The 22,123-nt window shown below is 46.0% G+C and overlaps 3 protein-coding genes across 4 annotated transcripts in view; all 3 read left to right on the forward strand.

Annotated features, from left to right (window-relative positions):
* trim67 (tripartite motif containing 67) overlaps nt 1-22,123 on the forward strand; it is a gene marked incomplete at both ends in the record, with an annotated part of 298,614 nt that overhangs the window by 55,492 nt on the left and 220,999 nt on the right. The gene's annotated exons all lie outside the window — the stretch shown is intronic.
* unc93a (unc-93 homolog A) lies at nt 1,636-8,529 on the forward strand. 2 transcript variants are annotated; one of them, XM_084453333.1, is made up of 8 exons: nt 1,636-1,813; nt 3,611-3,792; nt 4,462-4,691; nt 5,218-5,340; nt 5,798-6,009; nt 6,634-6,769; nt 7,016-7,147; nt 7,608-8,529. In XM_084453333.1, exons 1-8 carry the CDS (start codon nt 1,724-1,726, stop codon nt 7,901-7,903), a joined length of 1,401 nt encoding a protein of 466 aa, XP_084309459.1. In that variant the 5' UTR covers nt 1,636-1,723; the 3' UTR covers nt 7,904-8,529. The 2 variants fall into 2 exon arrangements, with proteins under 2 accessions (XP_084309459.1, XP_084309460.1); XM_084453334.1 differs by lacking the exon at nt 1,636-1,813 and adding an exon at nt 2,603-3,292.
* Nucleotides 12,911-20,181, forward strand: LOC311321979 (protein unc-93 homolog A-like; the record flags this gene model as incomplete). Its single annotated transcript, XM_084453992.1, has 8 exons — nt 12,911-12,985; nt 14,662-14,843; nt 16,148-16,377; nt 16,743-16,862; nt 17,775-18,022; nt 18,164-18,299; nt 18,466-18,597; nt 19,895-20,181. 8 exons carry the CDS (start codon nt 12,911-12,913, stop codon nt 20,179-20,181), a joined length of 1,410 nt encoding a protein of 469 aa, XP_084310118.1.

Consider the following 22,123-nt stretch of genomic DNA (forward strand, 5'->3'; position numbering starts at 1 on the left):
AGTCAAAGGCTGACCAGACCCTGGTCCATCTCAAAAATAGCCAACCGCTGACCAGCATTCTCTCTGGCCCCATTCAACATCTCTCCAAGTAATGCCCCCAAATGTATACTTATATCTATACGTATAGTGGTTAGCACAGAGGCACGGGGCTTTGCAGTCTCATCACAGCAAGAAGGACATGGGTTCGATTCCCGCTTGGGATGCTGATGTACTCGGGTTGGGTATCTCTCTTGCATGTTATCCCCGTGTTTCCTCCCAAGAACCCCAATATAAAGAAAACATGCAGAAGAACAGATTGCTCTCCAGTACGGTCCCTGACCAGGACTTAGACTGAGCATTCGGACTTGGTCCCCGGCCGCCACTGATGAGGCCTGCCCACTGCTCCTGGCTGCCCCTGGAGGAGGACAGCTTGGATGGGTCAAATGCAGAGAACACATGCCACTGGCGACAGCTGAAGTTCATGTGTGTCATTTGCCATGTAGCTAATATAAGAGCCTTGAAGTCCTGAAATTATACTATCACCTGCTGTTGGCTTGTAAGACACACTCAACAGTCAAGCACATCCAGTCTAACCCCTGTTGGCTTGTGATGAGAACAGCGATGTCACACCTTGGTGGCTGTATATATGGCTGTGTACAGTAGATGGTGTACACAGTATGTGTATGGCCGCTGTGTCCATCTCACTGCGGACTCTCTGGATCTTCTTTATTTGGTTGACTGGGTCCAATGTCAAGATGATGTTGTCATGAGGATATATTTATAGAGCAATCATTTGTAGCCTACACATGCAACCTGGTCCAGTAATCTGGTTGTCCATTAACTTTGTGAAGGTAATTTGTGTTGCAGAGTGATCATGTATAACCTTGACGACTATCTTTTAAATCTGTTCTCACTGTGTTTGTATGATTTATGTTTTTATCCCTCTCCTTTTATGTAAAGCACTATGTGCTACATTGATTTGTATGAATGATGCTATATAAATAAAATGACATTGATATTGACTATCAACAACTCAATAATTATTATAGCATGTACATAATCCATCCATCTTATATTTCTAATGTATAGATTTGTATTTCTTGTGCAGTTTGTAAATTGTGTATTGTAGTTTATCTGTTATGTGCACATCTCGGAGCCAGCAGAAACATTTCACCGACTGTATACTGTACGTTAAATGCGAGGAATACAGATCTGAGTAGTAATATGGGAGCCTCGACTACAGAAAGGTTTTTAGCTGTGACCAGGAGTCCTACAGGTCCCTCTGTCGGATGGTCGGTTCACAAAAAAACCTATAGGTTCTGGTCAGAAAAAAAACAGTCTCTGCTAACTATCATCAGAGCATTCTGGAATGTGGAATGTGACACCTTCAAGGACAATGGCGGAGAGAGAGAGTATACAACCCTGAATGTAACTCTGAAGACTCCGGTTGCATTTAGTTGTCTTATAATCTACAGTATATGCGATCCATAAGGAAGAAGCTTGACTGTCATTTTACTGTCCAAGGGCACACCCTGTATAATAATTGATTGAATTTATTGACTCCTGCATGAACTTTGACCCTGTCAGTAGCCAGCCCAAACTATATCAGAGTCTATATCAGAGACAGGGTTGGACTCTCCCTGGAGCTTGCTGGGACAGGGGTATTCAGGAGCTGATATATCTGTTGTATTCTTCTTCTTCTTCTTCTGTTGGCTGGAGCCCTCGGGGTGCGTGAGTTGCAGAAATGATCGACAGGAACACCAAGAATGTTCTGGTGGTCTCCATCGGCTTCCTGTCTCTGTTCACAGCCTATGGAGGACTCCAAAGCTTACAGGTGAGGACGTACATTTAAGAATAATATACAGCTAGATAAACACTACATCTAGAGAAACAGATCTGTTGGTTGGCTGGATGGTTGTCTGACTCAACAGATGTAGGTTTTGGGAATAAGCCTTGTCTTTTGTTTATTACTGCCCAGTCAGTAGCGCCGATTCATGTGGTTGGCCAATCCAGACTACGTGAAACAACCTAGCATCTGAAGACGACTGTGATTGATTTAAAGGAATACAGTATTTTTTCTCCCTATCCCCTAATGATAATGAGTCCAGTCTTACATTTCTCCAGCGCTAGCACAGCGTAGTGTGGAGACAGGTCTGTCTATGCGAGACTAGTTTGATGGAAATTTGCTTTTGATCCTAGCATGGGATATTTAAAGCTAGACCAATAAACCAATTATTATAATTAATGGAAAATGAATTGCTTTATTTTATCTCTAAACAGGAGAATGGTAAAAATGGCACCACAGGAAACACTGGAGAATGTATCCAGGGCCGGCCCGAGGCATAGGCGAAATAGGCGGTCGCCTAGGGCGCCAAATGGCCAAGGGGCGCCTGGCCAAGGAGCACCAAAAAAAAAAAAAAAAAATTATTTTTTATTTTTATTAAAATAATTTCATTCCGTAATCCCTACTGTCTCTATTACGCTTCGCAATGCGATGCGGCGCCTCCGCCCAGCGCCGGGCGCCTCCCCCGTTAACAAATCGCGCAGCAGCACCCCCCCCCCCCCCCCCCCGTCAACAAATCTCGCCTAGAGCTGCTGAAATGCTAGGGCCGGCCCTGAATGTATCCAACACAAATCAAACATGTTATCAATAGCCCTCTACTTTCTCCTTTAGCAAGGATGATTTCAGTGTTCCTAAGTAAAGTAAGTAAGTAAGTAAAACTTCATTTGTATAGCGCTCTTCACAGCATGGATGCACAGAGTGCTGCACAGGGATTAAAAAAAAGTAGATTAAAAACAATATAAGAAAGCAAGTACAAGTGCAATGACATACAAAGTGCGATGCAATACAAGTGCAGTGCAGTAGCAGAGAGAGTAATACACAGGTAAAGAGAACCACAACAACATAGAAACGACAGACAATACCAATCTCAGCAATCAGACGTAGAAGCTCTCAAGTCCTGGGGGAGTGCGTTCCAGAGCCTTGGGGCCACCGTCCCAAAAGCCCGGTCACCCTTAGTTTTGAGCCTGGTCTGAGGCACCACCAGGAGCCCCTGGTCGGATGACCTCAGCGACCGGCTGGTTGTGTGAGCGTGGATGAGGTAACTGATGTAGACGGGGGCGTGGCCATGGAGGGCTCTGAAGGTGAGCACCAGGACCTTGAAGTTGATCCTATAGTACAATGGGAGCCAGTGCAGGGCAGCCAGGATGAGGCTGATGTGACAGGATTTCTTGGATCTGGTGAGGAGCCGTGCCGCAGCGTTTTGGACCAGTTGCAGCTGGTCCACAGATGATTTGTTTAAACAGGTGAAGAGTGAGTTGCAATAATCAAGTCTTGATGATATGAAAGCATGTACAGACATTTCTAGCTCTGCATGGGAGACAATGGACCTGAGTTTTACAATGTTCCTTAGGTGAAAGAAGCAGGTGTGGGTCTCACCTTCCTCTCACTGCTTGTTCATCCCTCCATCCTCTCTCTTCCTGCCTTTCTTCCCTCCATCTCTTCACTCCATCCCTCCTCCTCCCTCCCTCCATCTCCCATCTTCTCCACCCCCCCCCCCCCCCCCGTCTACTCCCACCCTCCGTCTTCCCCTCCGTCTTCCCCTCCTCCATCCATCCCTCCGTCCCGCAGAGCAGCCTGAATGCGGAGGCGGGGATGGGCGTGGCGTCCCTGAGCGTCATCTACGCCTCCATCATCCTGTCCTCCATGTTCCTGCCGCCCATCCTCATCAAGAACCTGGGCTGCAAGTGGACCATCGTGGTGTCCATGGCCTGCTACGTCTCCTACTCCTTCGGAAACCTCTACCCTGGCTGGTAATACAGCCTTACCACAGTATCAAATACATTACATTACAGTCATTTAGCTGACGCTTTTATCCAAAGTGACTTACAATAATTAAATTTAACGTAGGTAGTCATTGTACCACCACTCGCTAGAACTCACATGCATCTCCTTGTTAAAGCACGTGACTAAGAGCATATTCTAGTGCTAGAGTCAAAGTGCAAGAGTAGCTAAATATACAAATACAATAGGTGCTTAAGAGGGAGGATCCTGGTAGTACTTCTTGAAGAGGTGAATTTAGAGCCTGCGGCGAAAGATGGGCAGCGACTCTGCTGTCTTGACGTCAGTGGATACTGTAGTTCATTCTACCACTGCTTGGCCAGGACAGAAGAGAACTACACTATACTGTCACACCCAATATTACAGTATAGAATACACTCACTACACTATACTCTCAGACACAATATTACAGTATAAAATAGTCACTACACTCACACCCATTATTACAATATTGCCTACTGTAGAATACACACTACACTATACTCACACCCAATATTACAGTATAGAATACACTCACTACTCTAACACTACTACAGTAACTAACACCTGCCTTGGGGTAGCTAGTTGAATCTACAGTATTGTCATCCTCATTGAGAGCTACCTACTGTATGCTTTAACCTCCGCTCCCTACTGCCCCCCAGGTACACCCTGATCCCCACCTCCTTCATCCTGGGCATGGGCGGCTCGCCCCTGTGGTCGGCCAAGTGCGCCTACCTCACCATCGCCGGGAACCTGCAGGCGCCGAAGGACGGCAAGAAGAGCGCCGACGTCATCAACAAGTACTTTGGCGTCTTCTTCCTCATCTTCCAGTCCTCCGCCGTCTGGGGGAACCTGATGTCCTCGCTCATATTTGGGCAGGACTCCAACATAGGTACACACACACACACGCATGCACACACACACACACACACACACACACGCATACACAGACACACACGCATGCGCACACACACACACGCACTCACACGCACACAATAAATGCAGAACACCCTCCTTTATGGGTCCCATGAAGATACTAAGAGGAATGTGTAAGGTGTGTTTGGATCATATCTGTAGTATGCAGGACTTCATGGGGTATCAGTACTTTTGTACAACACATGGTTTCCTAGCAACGCCAATGATTCACTTCAATCCAGCACCTCTATAGTTTTGGAGATACTGTTTAGTATAGGCTACTGTACGTGTTCAGCTGAGCATCATTGAGAGACACCTACCTGAAACCAATAACCAGTCATGCTTGAAATACACAGATCGAATACACATTTGAGGTGTGTTTGATTTGCCTCAGAGATTTCACTTTTAGCAATCAATTGCTCTATTGGTTTCATTTAGTTAACCTAATTCACATACCGGGGGAGCTCAATGAACACAGAGTGAGTGTCTTTGTTTTGCTGCAGCGGACATCCCCGAAGATGAGCTGCAGTTTTGCGGAGCAGGCTCCTGTGAGGAGATCTCCGTTAACTCCACCACCACCAGACCTGAGCAGAGGCTGATCTACATCCTGGTCGGCTGCTACATCGGTAACAGTCTTTATTTGTTCTCTCACACCTCTAACATGTTAACAGTCACAGGTGTAGAAGATATCAGGACAACTGCATGAAATGTTCATACACTCACATACACTCAACACATACACTGACACTCTACACTCAAGATGGCGCTGTATATGGCTGCGTTGGTGCGCCCTGTTCTGTTGTTTTGCTCTTTGCACTGTCCCGTCTTGGCTCTGCACCCTGTCCAATGTTGTCTCCATGTTATGCACCACACCCGAAAGTGAATTCCTAGAATATTGTAAAACTGAATGGCAATAAAACAAATTCTGATTCTGATGCATGCAGTTAAGTTCTCTATTGTTCGCTTAGAGTATACACACCCACACATAGACACAGCAATTCAAGAACAGGCATCTTGGCTATGTACACTAGGCCTACCACAAGACCAAGACATCTTACACCTGTGATGTCCTGTGCGTTCTAGGTGTCGGGGTGCTGGCCATGATCATCGTAGCTGTGTTCCTGGACAACATCGACCGGGAACAAACGCGGCGGTTCCGCGGGAACCGGGAACCCTTCTGCAGCACCTTTCTGGCGACGTTCCGTCTGCTGAAGGACTGGAGGCTCGTCATGCTCATTCCTCTCACCATGTACAGTGGCTTTGAACAGAGCTTCCTGTCTGGCGAGTACACCAAGGTGAGGAGAGGAGCGGACGCTTTAAAGTGATATAAATAACATTTTTATGTAGGCAAATCATAAAACAACAAAAAACATCCAAAGAGAGGTTTAGAGAGGTGGAGAATAAAAGTAGGCCTATTTATGTATTTATGAACCGTCTCTCTAGCACCATTAACTATAGCGTTGTGCCTTCATACTATGAAGTGGCTTCCTTTCCATGTCTCCTCATATGTTCTTTGCTTTGATTCGCTCGTCTTCAGGCACAAGACGTGTGTAAGCAGAGGTTGTTTAGAGCAATGCTCATGAGAGGAGTAGCCATTGCCGTGAGCGAAAAGCCCAAATTTTGCTCTCGAATCTCTGGCATTTCCTCTTTGTTCCAGCAGTAGATGTTTGAGTTCCCATGCAGAAGGTTGATGGTTCGATCTTCACCTCACCCACCTGTTGCATAAACACCATGAGAGTATCCACTAGAAAACAGGCTCCTCTTGTCCCACAGATGGAGGAAAGGAGACAAGAGGAGAGGAGACAATTTTAGACAGAAACATACTGAGACATACCTGGTTCAGGTCCACTAGGAGTAAATCCTGATCAGATCTGGAGCACTCAGAATGACGAGGCTTATCACCTGTGTTTGTGTGGCAGAACTATGTGACCTGCGCTTTGGGGATCCACTATGTTGGCTTTGTCATGATCTGTTTTGGAGCCACCAACTCTCTCTGCTCCTTCATCTTTGGCCGGCTGGCAGAATACACGGGCAGAGGTCCTCTCTTCGTCCTAGGTAAGAGCAAGGACGGTATGAAGTGTCAGAATATGTCTTGTGACCGTACATGAGGGTCACAAGGGAATTCTGGCTGCAATTTGGCTCCCATTGCAGCAGTAGTTCTGTCAACACATCACAAAATGCTTGTACCTCCATCTTTTTACGTTCCTCAGATAAGAGGATCTTTGTTCGGTTACCTAACCCAGGAGAGGTTCTCTGGTGAGTGTAAATTGTTTACATCTCCACAACTCTCCTCTCCTCCAGCGGCCGTGACCAACCTGTCTTGTATCCTGGCTCTGTTGTTCTGGAAGCCTCACCCAGACCAGCTGCCGGTCTTCTTCGTGTTCCCTGCTCTCTGGGGCCTGGCGGATGCTGTGTGGCAGACTCAGACCAACGGTGAGAGAAACTCCAAATTCAAACTACAGAGCTGCGCCGAGTTGTTCTGCATCGGCCTGGTCCCACCATATACTGTAAATGTACTACAGTGTAATAATAAGTGGATACTGAAACTGTGCTGGTGAGGACTGTGCTAGTAGAGATGATCTGTCTTGACCAGTATTGTCCCGGTCAGCAAAGTAGTCTTACTAGGTTATACCTGGATTCATTCTTCATGTCAGGCCTCTGGTCACACCACATTGTGTCTCGACTGTCCGTCCAAAGGGAGAGGCAGTGGTCAGTCCATGGTAGAATGGACAGTCACTGAACTGCAGAGGTGTTTACTATCATACCTATAATACCCAGTGGCTTTGTGACCTGAGTTCTCTCACAGGCAAAGTTTTTAACCTCAAAGGTCTTGCATGATTAAAGGTGGAAGGACATCAGTGATCTAACTGCGGTGCGCTCCCTTCCCCAACAGCGCTGTACGGCGTGCTCTTCCCCAGGGCGAAGGAGGCGGCGTTCGCCAACTACCGCATGTGGGAGTCCCTGGGCTTCGTCATCGCCTTTGCGTACAGCACGTTCATCTGCCTGGACGTCAAGCTGTACATCCTGCTGGCCGTGCTGCTGGTCACCGTGGTGACCTACCCAGTCGTGGAGTACCACGAGCGCCGCAACCCCACCCCGCCGATGGAGGAGGGCGCCTACGACAAGCAAGCCTCGAATGACTTTGGCAGGGCAAAGGGCAAACACATCATCACTGAAACCTACTTATGAACCAGCTACCCAGGCGTGTCTCTGTCTGTAGTTGTCGGGGTGGGGCGGCGTTTTTGTTTTGTGGCTCAGGACAGCCCAAGTGGGCAGTGTTTTAATTCAGGCTCATCTGTTTGACCAAAATCCAAGGACTATTACTGAGACACAGAATATATTTTGTTTTTTCAAATCCAGTCATAAGGCAGAGATCAGTACTGCTGCTCACGTTACTGTTGCTGATGATGTTGAATGTACTGTAATGCTCTGCCTCTCTCACTCAGCTGTAGTTGATATATTATGCACTTTGTCATTGAGGCTTTGAAGAGTCTCAATGACAGAGTTCTGTGAGAAAATGTTTTACATACTTCTACTGTATGTTTGGAGATGGTATTTAAAGGACAAATTATGTTTTATATGAAAACTATTTCATGTACAGTTTATTTAAGAACGGACCGTGCATATTAAATCAACAACAAATGTGAATACGCCAGATTTATCCAAAAGGATAATTTTCATCTGGAGTCTCTGGCCAAGGTGTTATAAAAGGGCTTCCTAAAATGGCAAAAATGGATCAGTTTGAACAAATGAATGAATGCATTCTGTCTGTTTTTTGTTTATTAATCAAGATTTTGTTCCATGTTTTATACAGCAATAATATTCTGTCAATGCCCAGTTTTAATACTCCCCGAGGGGGTAAATACTGAAGTATTGATTTAAATGTATTAATGAATAGCCATGAAATAAGTCCACTGTCTTGTTTATAGTGCCATTCTATGTTAGTGTTTGCAGTGAAGATGATTAGAAAGGTCCAAAGGTTTCATTTCATAATGCAAAATAAACAGAGGAGCACTAGGAGCAACGCACTAACACTGACAATGAACCCACAGAGAACAAAGGAAACTGGAGGGCATATATCATAGACATTATAAAGAACTAGACTGGCCATGCCCCCTTTAGACTCGTCCGACGAGACCGCCATGTTATGCAGGGCATCATTTGGAACATGTTACTGTTGGGCTTCAGAGCTGCTCGTCATTTTGTTTGGTAAGTGACTAGTGACTCTTATTATATTTTAGTATCAGCCTAAATACAGTTAGACTAGCCTTTTAAGGTTTTATGAATACTCAGGCGTTTGCGGGAAGAGAATGGTAGCCTAATATGGGTATTGTAATGGTAATTATTTACTTCTCACAATTAAATTGCATAGCTAACTGGTTAGGATAACAGACTAGTCTAGCTGCCCTAAGGTAACATTACACGGATAACGTAATTTATTCCACTCACATCGACGATTTACACAGTTTTATATAATGTAGTACCTTGTTTTATGCGGGTATATAGAGATAGTCCCTCATATAGCTAATTGTCAAACTTAACAGAATATGTTCATATTTAGGTATAATGTCCAGTTGGACTCAAGGATTAACTGATTACATTGTGGGGGTCAAAAGTCAAGGGTCACTGACATCACAAAAGGTGTTTTTGGCCTATCTTGATATCTCAAGAACGGCTTGACAGAATTTGTACATATTTGGCCAAAATGTCCAGTTGGATTTAATTAGATTATTTGGATTAGATTTTGGTATTCAAATGTCAAAGTCAAACAAAAGGCACTTTTGAACGTTAACACTAGCTAGCTAACGCTAATGCTAACAATAAAGCTAGCGCTAGCTAGCTAATGCTAGCTAATGCTAATTCTAACACATTAGCGTTAGCATTAGCTATTCTAGCGGTAATGCTAGCTAGCATTAGAGTTAGCTTGCATTACAGCTAGAATACCAGCAAGCTAGCGTACACAAGCACCATCCACATCAACAAAGGGGCCCTCTCTCAAGATCAACTGAATGTTAACTGCAACTTGCATTGTTGGGCGAAGGCATTTAGCCGCTACGTGGTTTTTCTAGTTGATACTGATGCTAGTGAGAATCAGGGTTCCCATGGTCATCAAGACGTTATGGAAAAATCATGGAAAAGTTGTAATTTTTATTGGTAAAAATGAGTGGGAACCCTGGAGAATACACCAGATACAGAGTAGACCTTAACAGTATACTGGCAGGGGAGGGGGGGGGGGGCTGCATCTATAATCTCTTGGCAAGTCACAATAAAAAAACATGTTTTGTCACAATATAAATATACAAGCATTCCAGCTAATCCCAGTGATAGGAAACGCCACTTATGCACAATTACAGGGACTTTCTCCCAGATGATCTAACATCTACCATTTAAAATATACACAGTGAATCTGTGGGATCATTGACGTCACATAGTGGGATGCCCTGCACAAGATGGCTGCCACATCGGACGTGAGTCCATTGGAATTCGACAGCCAGTCTAGTTCTTTATAATTTCTATGGCATATATACTCTGGGAGAACAATCAAGGAACAACGTGCAGGTGTGCAACAAGAGCAACGAGACACAGGTGCATACAATCACCCAGACAAGGACATGGAGGGATTCCAACAAGACACCAACACAAGGACAGAGGGAACTAGGAAACAAAGGGACAGGGACCAAGGCAGGGAAGTGGGACTAGGCCAGAAACTAGGGGGAAACCAGAAGGAGGAGCCAGAGGGCACCAGAGAGACTAAAAGGGACTGAGGGGACTAGAACTAGGGACCGGGAACTAGAGAGGGGAGCTGTGAAACACAAGGAGGGACTGACGGGGACTAGAGGGACTAGAGGACTAGGAGACAGGGAGTGAAGTGGGACTGTGGGGGAGTGGCCAGAGCTAAGGTGGGGAAGGCACAAACAAAACACAGGGAAGACAAGAAAAGGAAACACAAGATGATACACAACAGGAGGCAGAAATATTACAACGGTGACAAAGCAAACATCTCTAAGGGGCTTTAGAGGGGCAGTTGCTCAAATTTTAAAATGGGCACATACGGTATCTAAATGTTAGAACACCAACTACAGCGTAAAATAACCAGACAAACAAACTAGTACTAGTACCAATATTCAGGGAATGTAACACACAATCTTACAACTGTGGTCAGTGATCATTGAGCTTTGTAGCCTGCTGTACGATCGCAAAGTTATGAACAGAATAAATACCACATACGAGAAAATATAACCTGCTCCACTATAATGAAACTGTTAAAACTAGGATGCCTGGATAAAGAAATAAGTTTTTTCGAAACGATGATTTGACAGAATCAGTATTGTATGCAAGCTAGTTCTTAATGCTAATTCAGACACACTAACAGAGCGGGGGAGAGCTGTGAATGCGCATTGGAAATCCACAGGAACGTGCAAACTGTTCGTGAACGCACCGGAGTCTGAGAAAAGCACAACTGCGCATGTCAAAAGGGGTCGATTCGGCAAGATGGCGCTGATCAAAGTTTTTCAGGAAGTAAATCACTTCCTGTCCCCTTGGTTCAAAGTGATTCTGATTGTTTGTAGGGATGCACAACATCCTGAAATATATGCTGATATATTTAAGGTGGTAGTTTGCTTTTGTCTTTATTTGGTAAAATTGGCATAATATCCTTTCAGCTATCAGTAACAGAAGTGCTCTGAGAATAAACTTGGATCTCTGTGTTTACCGCTGCCTCTGTATTTTGGATTCAAAGAATGCACCGTCCCCGAATGTATTGACCAATCAGGGTCTCTATCTCGCCACACCTACCAGTCATGTTTGGAGGGAGGGACTACATCATGACTGACAGGAGGGAGGGGCGGGTTCTTTTGAAAAAGATGACCATTCGGAGGCCTTGTTGACGTCAAACTACCTACCCCACCTTTAATTAGCAAAAAAAACTATAATTGCCTTCATGTAGTGATCCTGAATATGAAAAGTGGCTCGACTTACCCCAGTCTCCCATACTGAGTAAAAATGGGACATTCAAGATAATACAGCAATGTTATGGAAGGAATGCATTGATTGTAGCACTTAACAGGGCTGTCCAAACTAGCACAACAATCTGAGAACAAAGCAGCTATGTGCTAATCTAATAAAGGATAATGTGATATTAATTTCCAAGCATAGTCTTATCTTCATGTACAGTAGTAGTGGACATCTTTCAAAATAATACTTATGGAAAACAGTCGTTCTTACCATAATAGATGAGAGGGGTCAGGGAAGAATTTTTACAGCTCACTTATCTGGCCCCCGGGTGATTACTGTTTTTTTGCTTCCCTCTGGAATATGTAGAGAGTGGGTCGTATGCCCACCTCCCTTGTTCTCTGTAAAGCGCATTGTGTTGCCTCTGGGTATGGAATGCGCTATACAAATAAAGCTTTGATTGATTGATTGATTGATAATGTTGCTTGATGCAAACTTCTTGCTGCTTGAAATCAGACGGCAAACGAGAGACGAGACGCTAGAGACGCTCGGTTTGCCGCTTAAAGGAGTAGTAAAGGGAAAATGCATGTTTAGCCCTGTTTTAAGGTTACTCATGATCAAATACAATGGTTCAGATCAAAACGTTGACAAAACTAGCACTTTTGAGAAAGTCTGATAATTGCTCTACCACCGTTTTGGCCATACAATGGATGTGGGTGGGCACCTTGAAAAATCTTTCCAAAACATGTTAAACTCTCGATTTCAAAGACAAGAAGCCTACTCCTTTAATCTCTATTGGCTAATGGTCCTGTCATTCCAAGAGAAGGCAATCAGACGGGCATTCAAATATTTATTTCAAATTATGATAGCCCTATTATTAATTTATAATAGGCCTATTATAAATTGTTTATATGTGCTTGTGCACTCAAAGCCCCTCCTCTGCACGTGCCTGCTGGAGGGAGTGACTAACTGGGAGGAAAGGTGCTCAGAGTCCAGGAGGGTCCAGGGGTCCAGGCCGTGAGAGGGGGTGAACTGCCACGACCATAACATTCTACAGTATGAGTATGGCTTTTCTACATAAAAAAAAAAAAAAGCAATAAAAAAACTGAGGGCCAAAGTGTAAGCTGTCCAGAAGGGAGATACCATGTGACATGTCAGATATGAGACTATCTCTGAGTGGCTGTGAACGGCAGGTGTGGATCCAGACTGTCGGAGCAGGAGACAGCGAAGATGGTGGGCAGGCGTATGAAGAATGTCCTGGTGGTCTCCTCCGGCTTCCTGCTAATCTTCAGCGCCACGGGGAGTCTCATCAGCCTGCAGGTACAGGTCTGATCACAGCACCGTTACTCCTACGGTGGATCTCAGAGAAACACCTCGAGAAAGAGAAGAATTTGGGCGGCTGTGGCTCAGGAGGTAGAACGGGTCGTCTAATGATCGTAGGGTTGGTGGTTGTAATCCCGGCTCCTCCTGTCCACATGTCGAAGTGTCCTTGGGCAAGACACTGAACCCCAGTTTGCTCCCAATCAAAGACATATTACCGAATGGGCCTACCGGGCCCAAGACCTCAGGGAGCCCTCTGCATTTCTTGTTGCAGGGACACCGATAGAAATTTAGGGTGAGATTCCTTACAGAAACATTAAAAAAACATTAATATTTTGAACAGTTTATAGGGGCCCACATCTTTTTTTTTTTTTTTTAAAAGAGAGACGCTTGTGTGGGCTACATATTTTCTATAGCCTACTCGTTAATCTACTGGGTGGGAATGTAGGCTACCTTTCCATACTTGGATAGGCTATAAAACTAGTCTATAGAGGGCACTATTAAAGTTGGTGAACTTGAGACAGATCACACAGGTGCAGGTCACAAGGTTCAATCTGTTTGATCTTGACAAAGAGCTGTACATGTAAAATGGAGCGCCGTCACATATTAAGCGGGGCAGCAAAACAAAAGATTTGAAAAGAAAAAGAGGTAGTAAGATGCTTTACATCAGATTCCTCGCATTTCCAGTTTTTTAAAGTAAACAAACTGAGAACAACAGTGTTGCGGCGGAGGCTGTAGGGGAGCTGGTAGGGAGGGGGAGGCTGTAGGGGGGTGGGGGGGAGCTGGTAGGGAGGGGGAGGCTGTAGGGGGGTGGGGGGGAGCTGGTAGGGAGGGGGAGGCTGTAGGGGGGTGGGGGGGAGCTGGTAGGGAGGGGGAGGGTGTAGGGGGGTGGGGGGAGCTGGTAGGGAGGGGGAGGCTGTAGGGGAGTGGGGGGGAGCTGGTAGGGAGGGGGAGGGTGTAGGGGGGTGGGGTGGAGCTGGTAGGGAGGGGGAGGCTGTAGGGGAGTGGGGGGGGAGCTGGTAGGGAGGGGGAGGGTGTAGGGGAGTGGGGGGGAGCTGGTAGGGAGGGGGAGGCTGTAGGGGGGTGGGGGGGAGCTGGTAGGGAGGGGGAGGCTGTAGGGGGGTGGGGTGGAGCTGGTAGGGAGGCGGAGGCTGTAGGGGGGTGGGGGGGAGCTGGTAGGGAGGGGGAGGGTGTAGGGGGGTGGGGGGGAGCTGGTAGGGAGGGGGAGGCTGTAGTAGGGAGGGGGAGCTGGTAGGGAGGGGGAGTCTGTAGGGGGGTGGGGGGAGCTGGTAGGGAGGGGGAGGCTGTAGGGGGGTGGGGGGAGCTGGTATGGAGGGGGAGGCTGTAGGGGGGTGGGGGGAGCTGGTATGGAGGGGGAGGCTGTAGGGGGGTGGGGGGAGCTGGTAGGGAGGGGGGCCCCTCTACACGTCCAGGCCCAGGGGCCCATTTTTTCATGATCGGTCTATGCTCCCAATGAGCAGGCTAGCATGGCATGCCGCCATTGGTGTGTGAATGTGTGAATGAGATAAAGGTGCTATAGAAGTGCAGTATACCATTAATATTTAGCCTACCATTCATTACCATATTTGCACAGCCAAATTACTGACAGACTAATAAAGTTGGATTGCGCTGTCGTATTGTTTTGCTGACTGCGCTGTTTCACCTGACTCTTCCAGAGCAGTCTGAATGCAGAGGAGGGGGTGGGCGTCGCCTCGGCCAGCACACTGTTCGCCTCCACCATCGTGTTCTCCATGTTCCTCGCGCCCCTGGTCATCCGCTACCTGGGCTGCAAGTGGACCATTGTGGCCGCCATGAGCTGCAACGTCATGTACACTGTGGGGAACTTCTTTCCAGGATGGTAAGAATCAGCAGCCTTGATCAGGACTAGTTCAAACACTGTAGTACATTTAAAACATTACATTGATGGTACAGTGTATGTTAAAGTGATGAGGTCAGTGCTATTGACGGAATCTCTGATATACTCTCCTTGTATTCAAATTCTGAGATGATAGTGATGGGTGATTTTAATCTGGACTGGCGGAGTGTTGCTACTGGTTAACTGAAGGAAGTGAGTGGTAATCTGGGTCTTTCTCAGTTGGTCACTGAGACTACTAGGCCAAATCCTAAAAATGATGCTAAATCTACTCTTATTGATTTAATCTTCGCTAACAGATGTGACAGAATTTCTGCTTGTGGTGTTTTTGATTTGGGTATACAGTAAGTGACCACTGTCCTACAGCTTGCGTTAGAACTACAAAGTTGGTGAAAATACGGCCACGTATTGTTTTGAGGAGAAATCTGAAATCCTTCAAAGCTCAAGCCTTTTTGGATGACATTATTGACTGTAGTTTATGCTCAATTGTGTCTGATGACGTGCAAGTCGCCCTTGACTCTTTTGTAAAAACATTCTCACTTTGTAGACAAACATGATCCTTGACCCTAAAAAGGCTTGGATTAGAATTGCACCATGGTTTTCTAGTGATCTTTCTACCATGTTTAATGATAGGACTGCCTGGTCCCGTGCCAGACGCACGAGGGATACCCAAGACTGGATTTATTTTAGACAACTTAGAAATAAATGCACAACAACTGCGAGGAAAGCTAAATCTGACTACTTTTTGGATTTAGTCTCTAACTCTATTCAAACCCTGAAGTTCTGGGGTGCAGTAAAAACAAACCCTCCAGTTCACTGCCCTTGTCCATTAATGTGGATGATCATGTAATCTGATTCAAAGAAGAACGCGTAACTGCGCATGTCAAAGGTATCAGTGACTTGTTTTTTTCAAAGATGGCGCAGTTCAATAGGGCTTCACTTCTTCGAGCAGTCAGTAAATGGAGTGACCCTATCCAGTTCTATTAATACATCTATGGTATACATGGATGTTTTTACAGTAATATGGACCCCAGGGAGGGGTAGTAGTAGTAGCTGTTGCCTTGGTAACAACTAATGGGGATCCAAATAAACAATAAACAACAATAAACACACCTACAATACTATATGTACTAGCCACTCGCCTGTGCAAAGAATTACAGTAAAGTCTCAGTTTATTTTAAAGCTGATAAGAGGAAGTTATGTAATTTTCACCAGGGAAACAGAATACAACACTATCCAGCATTTAGCCTATGGAAGTATAGAATCTCTCTCTCGCCCCATCCTCCCAGGGGGAGCCTCATCCCCACATCCGTGGTGCTGGGTTTGGGGGAGGCCACCTTGTGGTCGGCGACCAGTACCTACCTCATCCTTACTGGCCAGGCCCAGGCCCGGCAGGTCCACGCCAGGAGCCAGGACATCATCAACCAGTATTTTGGCATTTGGTTCCTGTTCTACCAGTCCTCTGCTGTCTGGGGAAACCTCGTGTCCTCACTGGTCTTGGGGCAGAACACAGCCTCAGGTGAGGATGGAGATTAAATCAATGCTTTCATTTCCTGTTTGGACAATGTTGGTGCACAGGTAGGATGGAAGCTGTCTCAAGATGGCCTAGTCTATCACTGGCATGAAGGTAACAGAGACAAGCCTCTTAGCTTCAAAAGAAAAACATGACTTATCTCTAAAGTAAAAACACAGCATAAGCCTAAGCTTTCTTTAAGCCTTAGATCACTACACGGTCAATAGAACCAAGACCCAGTCCTATGAAAAGATGACATTAAAACCAAAAAATCGCAGTGAGAATACGTTGTTTTTAAACGATGTCTATGAGTTGTGCGTTCTCCCTTTGTGCTTCTTCGTCCTGTACACATCGCTTCTGTCTCCCTTTAGTCAACATCACAGAGGAGGACCTGCAGTTCTGTGGAGTGGCCAGCTGCCGGGACAAGGAGGAGTTCAACTCCACCCGACCAGCAGACAGACTGGTGCACACACTCATGGGCTGCTACCTGGGTAAGTCGCTCTCTATGCACCGGTGGACAGACCTGTGTGTTAAGTGCCATCTAACACCAATGTGAGAAAACCTTTGTTTCCCGTTTCTGTAGTTTTTACCTTCGCCCCAGAGACAGCACAGGTGGTGTGTGTGGGTTTGTTTGTTTGTCTGTTAGAAGGATTACTCAAAAACTACCAGAACGATTTTCATGAAACTCGGTGGAAGGGTGTAGCCAACTTAGAACCCATTACATTTTGAAGCGGATCTGAATCAGAAGGCGGGTCCATGAGCCGCCCAAACACAGCCGACCCTTCACCACCATTCATTTTTTGGACTAGGATTACACTAAAACTGCCAGACTGATTTTCATGAAACTCAGTGAAATGATGTAGCATTGGTTAAGAAACAACCCAATCAATTCTGAAGCAGATCCGAATCACAGGGCGGGTCCACAAGTCGCCCAAACATGGCCGGGCCGGCCATTCACCTCCATTCTTTTTTTGAATTAGGATTACGCAAAACCTAGCAGACTGCTTTTCATGAAACTCGGTGGAGGGGTGCAGCATGGGCCAATTTAGAACCCATTCCATTTTGGAATGGATCCGAATCACAGGGTGTGTCTACGAGGTGCCCAAACATGGCCTGTCATTCACCTCCATTCATTCTTTGGACTTGTCAAAAGGGGGAATTGAAACAGCCATATGTTAACATGGGAAGGTCACAGACATGGGGTTTGGACTCTCGACCTAATTAATGCAGCTATACCAAACAAGTCCTGCTTGCATGCAAGCATTCATGGGCGGAGGTCTGTGCTCTCTGAGTACCGTTTCTAGTTGTTTTCATGTCTCTTCCAGGTTGAGTCTTGGATCGTGGGAAAGCTTCTCTCGGAAAGTCCCAAGGGGAACATCTGTCCCTCTCTCTTCTTCTAACAGGTGCGGGGGTGCTGGCCATGCTTTTGGTGGCCCTGTTTTTGGACAACATTGGCAGGGAGAAGAGCCCGGAGGCTGGGAGCAGCAGCAACGCGAAGGGCCTGGAGGTCAGGAGGAGCAGTGAGGAGTCCTTCTGCAGCACCTTCCTGGCCACCTTCAGACAGCTGGGAGACCGGAGGCAGGTCCTCCTCATCCCCATTACCTCCTACATCGGCCTGGAGCTGGGCTTCCTCAGCGGAGAGTACACCAGGGTGTGTGTGTGAAATACTAAGCCTGCAACCAGTTAGCAAGGATTACTTCAACTAAGGTCCCAACATAGATTACAGGCATGATATTATCAGCAATAATATCTTATATGTGAACTGTGTGTGTGTGTGTGTGTTTTCTCTCAGGACTATGTGACCTGTGCTTTGGGGATCCATTTTGTGGGTTATGTGCTAATTTGCTTCGGCACCACCAACTCTCTCTGTTGCTACCTGTTTGGTCGACTGTCGCAGTACACAGGCAGAGTGACCCTCTTCTCTTTAGGTAGGAGAAGCACAGATACAGCACAGAGGAGACGGGTTTGGAGATTTAGAGTAAAGCACTAATTCTCATATCTTGGCTCTAATTCATTCTAGATACCTTATCCAGTCATCTCCTCTCCTCTACCCTCTTCCCCCTCCCTCTCTTCTCCCCTTCTCTTCTCCTACAGCTGCGGTGACCAACCTGTCCTGTATCCTGGCTCTGTTGTTCTGGAGGCCTCACCCAGACCAGCTACCAGTCTTCTTTGTGTTTCCTGCTCTCTGGGGCCTGGCAGACTCTGTGTGGATGACACAGTTGAACGGTGAGAGAAACTCGGACTGCACATTAACTCCTGACTCCTGGGGAGGGCCAACGGCTGACTGTTAAAAAACAAACAAACATGGTTTTCACAAGTACAAATTCAAACTACAGAGCTGAGTTGTTCTGCATAGGCCTGTTTACACCAACAGTGAGATACACTTGGACTACACACTACAACCACACTACTGCTAGTTTCTTGTTGTTCCATAGAGAACACATTGCAGGCACATTTCAGTTGAATGAACCTGTATGGCACTTGAAAGCAAACTTCTATCAATCAATCAATCAAAGCTTTATTTGTATAGCGCATTTCATACCCAGAGGCAACACAATGCGCTTTACAGAGAACAAGGGAGGTGGGCAGACATCCCACCCCTACATATTCCAGAGGGAAGCAAAAAAACAGTAATCACCCGGGGGCCAGATAAGTGAGCTGTAAAAATTCTTCCCTGACCCCTCTCAACGAGGCGATCGAGCAAGCTCCGGGAGTATGTTTGTCTACCGGCTAAGAACATTTATAGAGCAATAAATAACATTAAATTACATTTTCAGAGTAAGAGAGGCTAATAACATCATAGGAGAGACATGGCAAACACTGGTGTATGTCTGTGTGTGCGTGAATGTGCCTGGGCCCAGATAGAGGCAGGGTCAAGGGTAGGATCGGGGTAGGAAAAGGATACGGACCCGGGTTAGGGTGAGGGGAAGGGGGGTACTGGGCCCAGGCCTAATGCCGGAAGTGGACTGTTGTATGTCTGTGTGTACGTGTGTGTGTGTTAACTAATTTGCTACGACATCTGCAGCAGACACAGGGGTATCTTTCGGACTCAGGGTGGTCTGCTGGTGACAGTGGGGCATCCACTGGACCTGGTTAGAAGATAGGAGGGAGAGAGAGAGGCACTAGGGAGAGGGGAGGCAGAACAGGGTTAGTAGCACACAGAGCCATATATAGAGCAATACATTACGTCAAACTAAATTTTCAGAGCAAGAAAGGCTAAGAGCATCAGGAGAGAGGTGTGGCAAACACTGATGTGTGTCTGTGTGTGTGTGCGTGCCTATCATCAATAATGTACTAGCAGCTCAGTAACATAACAGCTCAGTAACATAGGCCTAACTAGTGTATAGGCGTATTGGGGTTAGGGCCAGGTTATAATCATCACCTGACAACTAATGGAGATCCAAATAAACAATAAACAACAATAAACACCTACTATATGTACACTAGCCTTTGCAAACAATTACAGTAAAGTCTTTGTTTCGGGTTAGGATCAGGTTATAATCATCACCTCCTATCTCTTCAGCACTGTATGCAGTTCTCTTCCACGGTCAAAAAGAGGGGGCATTCGCCAACTACCGGGTGTGGGAATCGGTGGGGTACATGATCGCCTTCGCCTGCAGCCACTTCCTGTGTGTGGACGTGAAGCTTTACATCCTCCTCTCTGCCCTGCTGCTCTCTGTGACTCTGTGCTTTGCTGTGGAGTACGGAGAGTTCCGGAACCCTACTCCCAGTGCAGAGCACACCACAGACACCACACAGGAGAAGGTGGCGGGGGAGTTCAGTAATCAGGTGGAGTTAGAATTAAAATGATTTAGATATGTTTCTGGCTGTGTTATGTTTGGGTGTGCATTATATGTCGACTTGCTTTGCTAGTATTAGTAGCATAGATAGTTTTAATATCAATGTTTTTATATGTCAATAAAAATTATCTGATTATGTTTGTGATGTTGCCGTATAATGTTGATTTCCGATTAGAGAAGCAGAGCACTACAGTATGAAATATCCCATTCACACTGTTCCGTGGGCTAGACTACTACTGTGTATGCTGAATGTGAGAGATTTGAACTGTACTTCATAAGTCTTCATGCTTAGTGATGCCAGCCTTGTAGCCAATCACAGCTATCTTGGTGCCGAAGAGTCGTTGATTAAATCCCTACTGTATTGTATTGAACCGTTACTTTGAACAATGGAGAGCTGCGAACAACAATTCAAGGTAGGTCCAGGCAATCAGTTTAGAAAACATACAAAAGTATTTATTAGCACTAGAGTACTGTATGAAACTGTACATATCGGGTTGCACACACACCCTAACGCTAAAGTGGATTATCAAATCACACCCTCACTTTGCCTCAACTATGGGCTTTGTTGAGCAGCTAGGGGTGGGGACTGGCCATTACCCCTTTCCAATGGGCTAAGCTGTACTCTAACCAATACAATACTACACTAAAAGACTAATAGTGTTTAACTAAAAGGCTATACAATTTCTATGCTAATAAGCTTTACAATGCTACACATAACACTTAGCTGTACACTCCACAAGAAGTTCAGCCTCTATATAAGTCCATGATCCCTACAATTCATTAAACACACAGGCAGAGCATCTGGACCTCACAACGACACCTCACCAAGGAGTCCCTCTATTATCAGTCCATTCCTGTTGTCTTGCAGTCCATTCAGGTGTGCTTAATTGCAGTAGGTATCCAGACAGGTGCGCCTAATTAGGCTAAGTGGACGTGGCAGGTAAACACCCTCCATCTATTACTGAGCAGATACTCACGATCCGTGGTTTGTACTGCAGCAGTGTTTATAGACTCACTGAAGACTCATCCTACTATTATATAGACGACTTTGAAAATATTTCTCACATCTAAAGACAATGTGTTGAGTTTTTAGTCACAGGCTATATACGATTTTGCAAAGACTGGGATCTTGCAGTGTAACTATTTGCAAGACTAGATTCCTTTGAGATTATTACTTATCCTGCACCTGGTGGAAATTTGTTGAATTGTTCCCATATAGAATAATACAATGATGCAAGGAGCATCAACATCGGTATTTATTAAACTTAACACAGTACAAAACGACAAAAGTGTAAAAAGTGCAGTATTACCGGTGATGTCCTGTGCGTTCCAAGTGTCGAGGTGCTCGGGCAAGGGAATTCTGGCTGCAATTTGGCTCCCATTGCAGCAGTAGTTCCGTCAACACATCACAAAATGCTTGTACCTCCATCTTTTTACGTTCCTCGGATAAGAGGATCTTCGTTCGGTTACCTAACCCAGGAGAGGTTCTCTGGTGAGGGTAAATTCCAAAAATCTCCAAAACTCTCCTCTCCTCCAGCTGCCCTGACCAGCCTGTCTGTCCAGCCTGCCTACTATCTGGCTTCTCAGCGCGCTCCAAACTTTCTCTCCCTCTCCGCGTTGTCTAGACGTCTACAGACAGCAGGTGGGAGACTGCAAGCGCGTGAGCCTCTCTCTCTCTCTCTCTCGTCGTGGATTGTCAACAAGCAGACAGAACGTGCGCGTATCGCTCGCTCATACAGTATTTGACTGTTCTCCCCCCTCCCAATTTTTTTTCCCCAATATTCGTACGAATTTACTATTCGGGAAAAAGCTACTATTTGTGCTCATCCGAATACCGTATTCGGGCACACCCCTAACTTCCACTCCCTGAGGTCCCCGATGCACCTGAACCTGCACTGCCTCCAGAACCGGCTCAGGAGCCTGCCAATGCAGCGGCTATTCTGACATGCCAG

The sequence above is a fragment of the Borostomias antarcticus genome (assembly GCF_949987555.1).
Source record: "Borostomias antarcticus genome assembly, chromosome: 19".
Taxonomy (NCBI): domain Eukaryota; kingdom Metazoa; phylum Chordata; class Actinopteri; order Stomiiformes; family Stomiidae; genus Borostomias; species Borostomias antarcticus.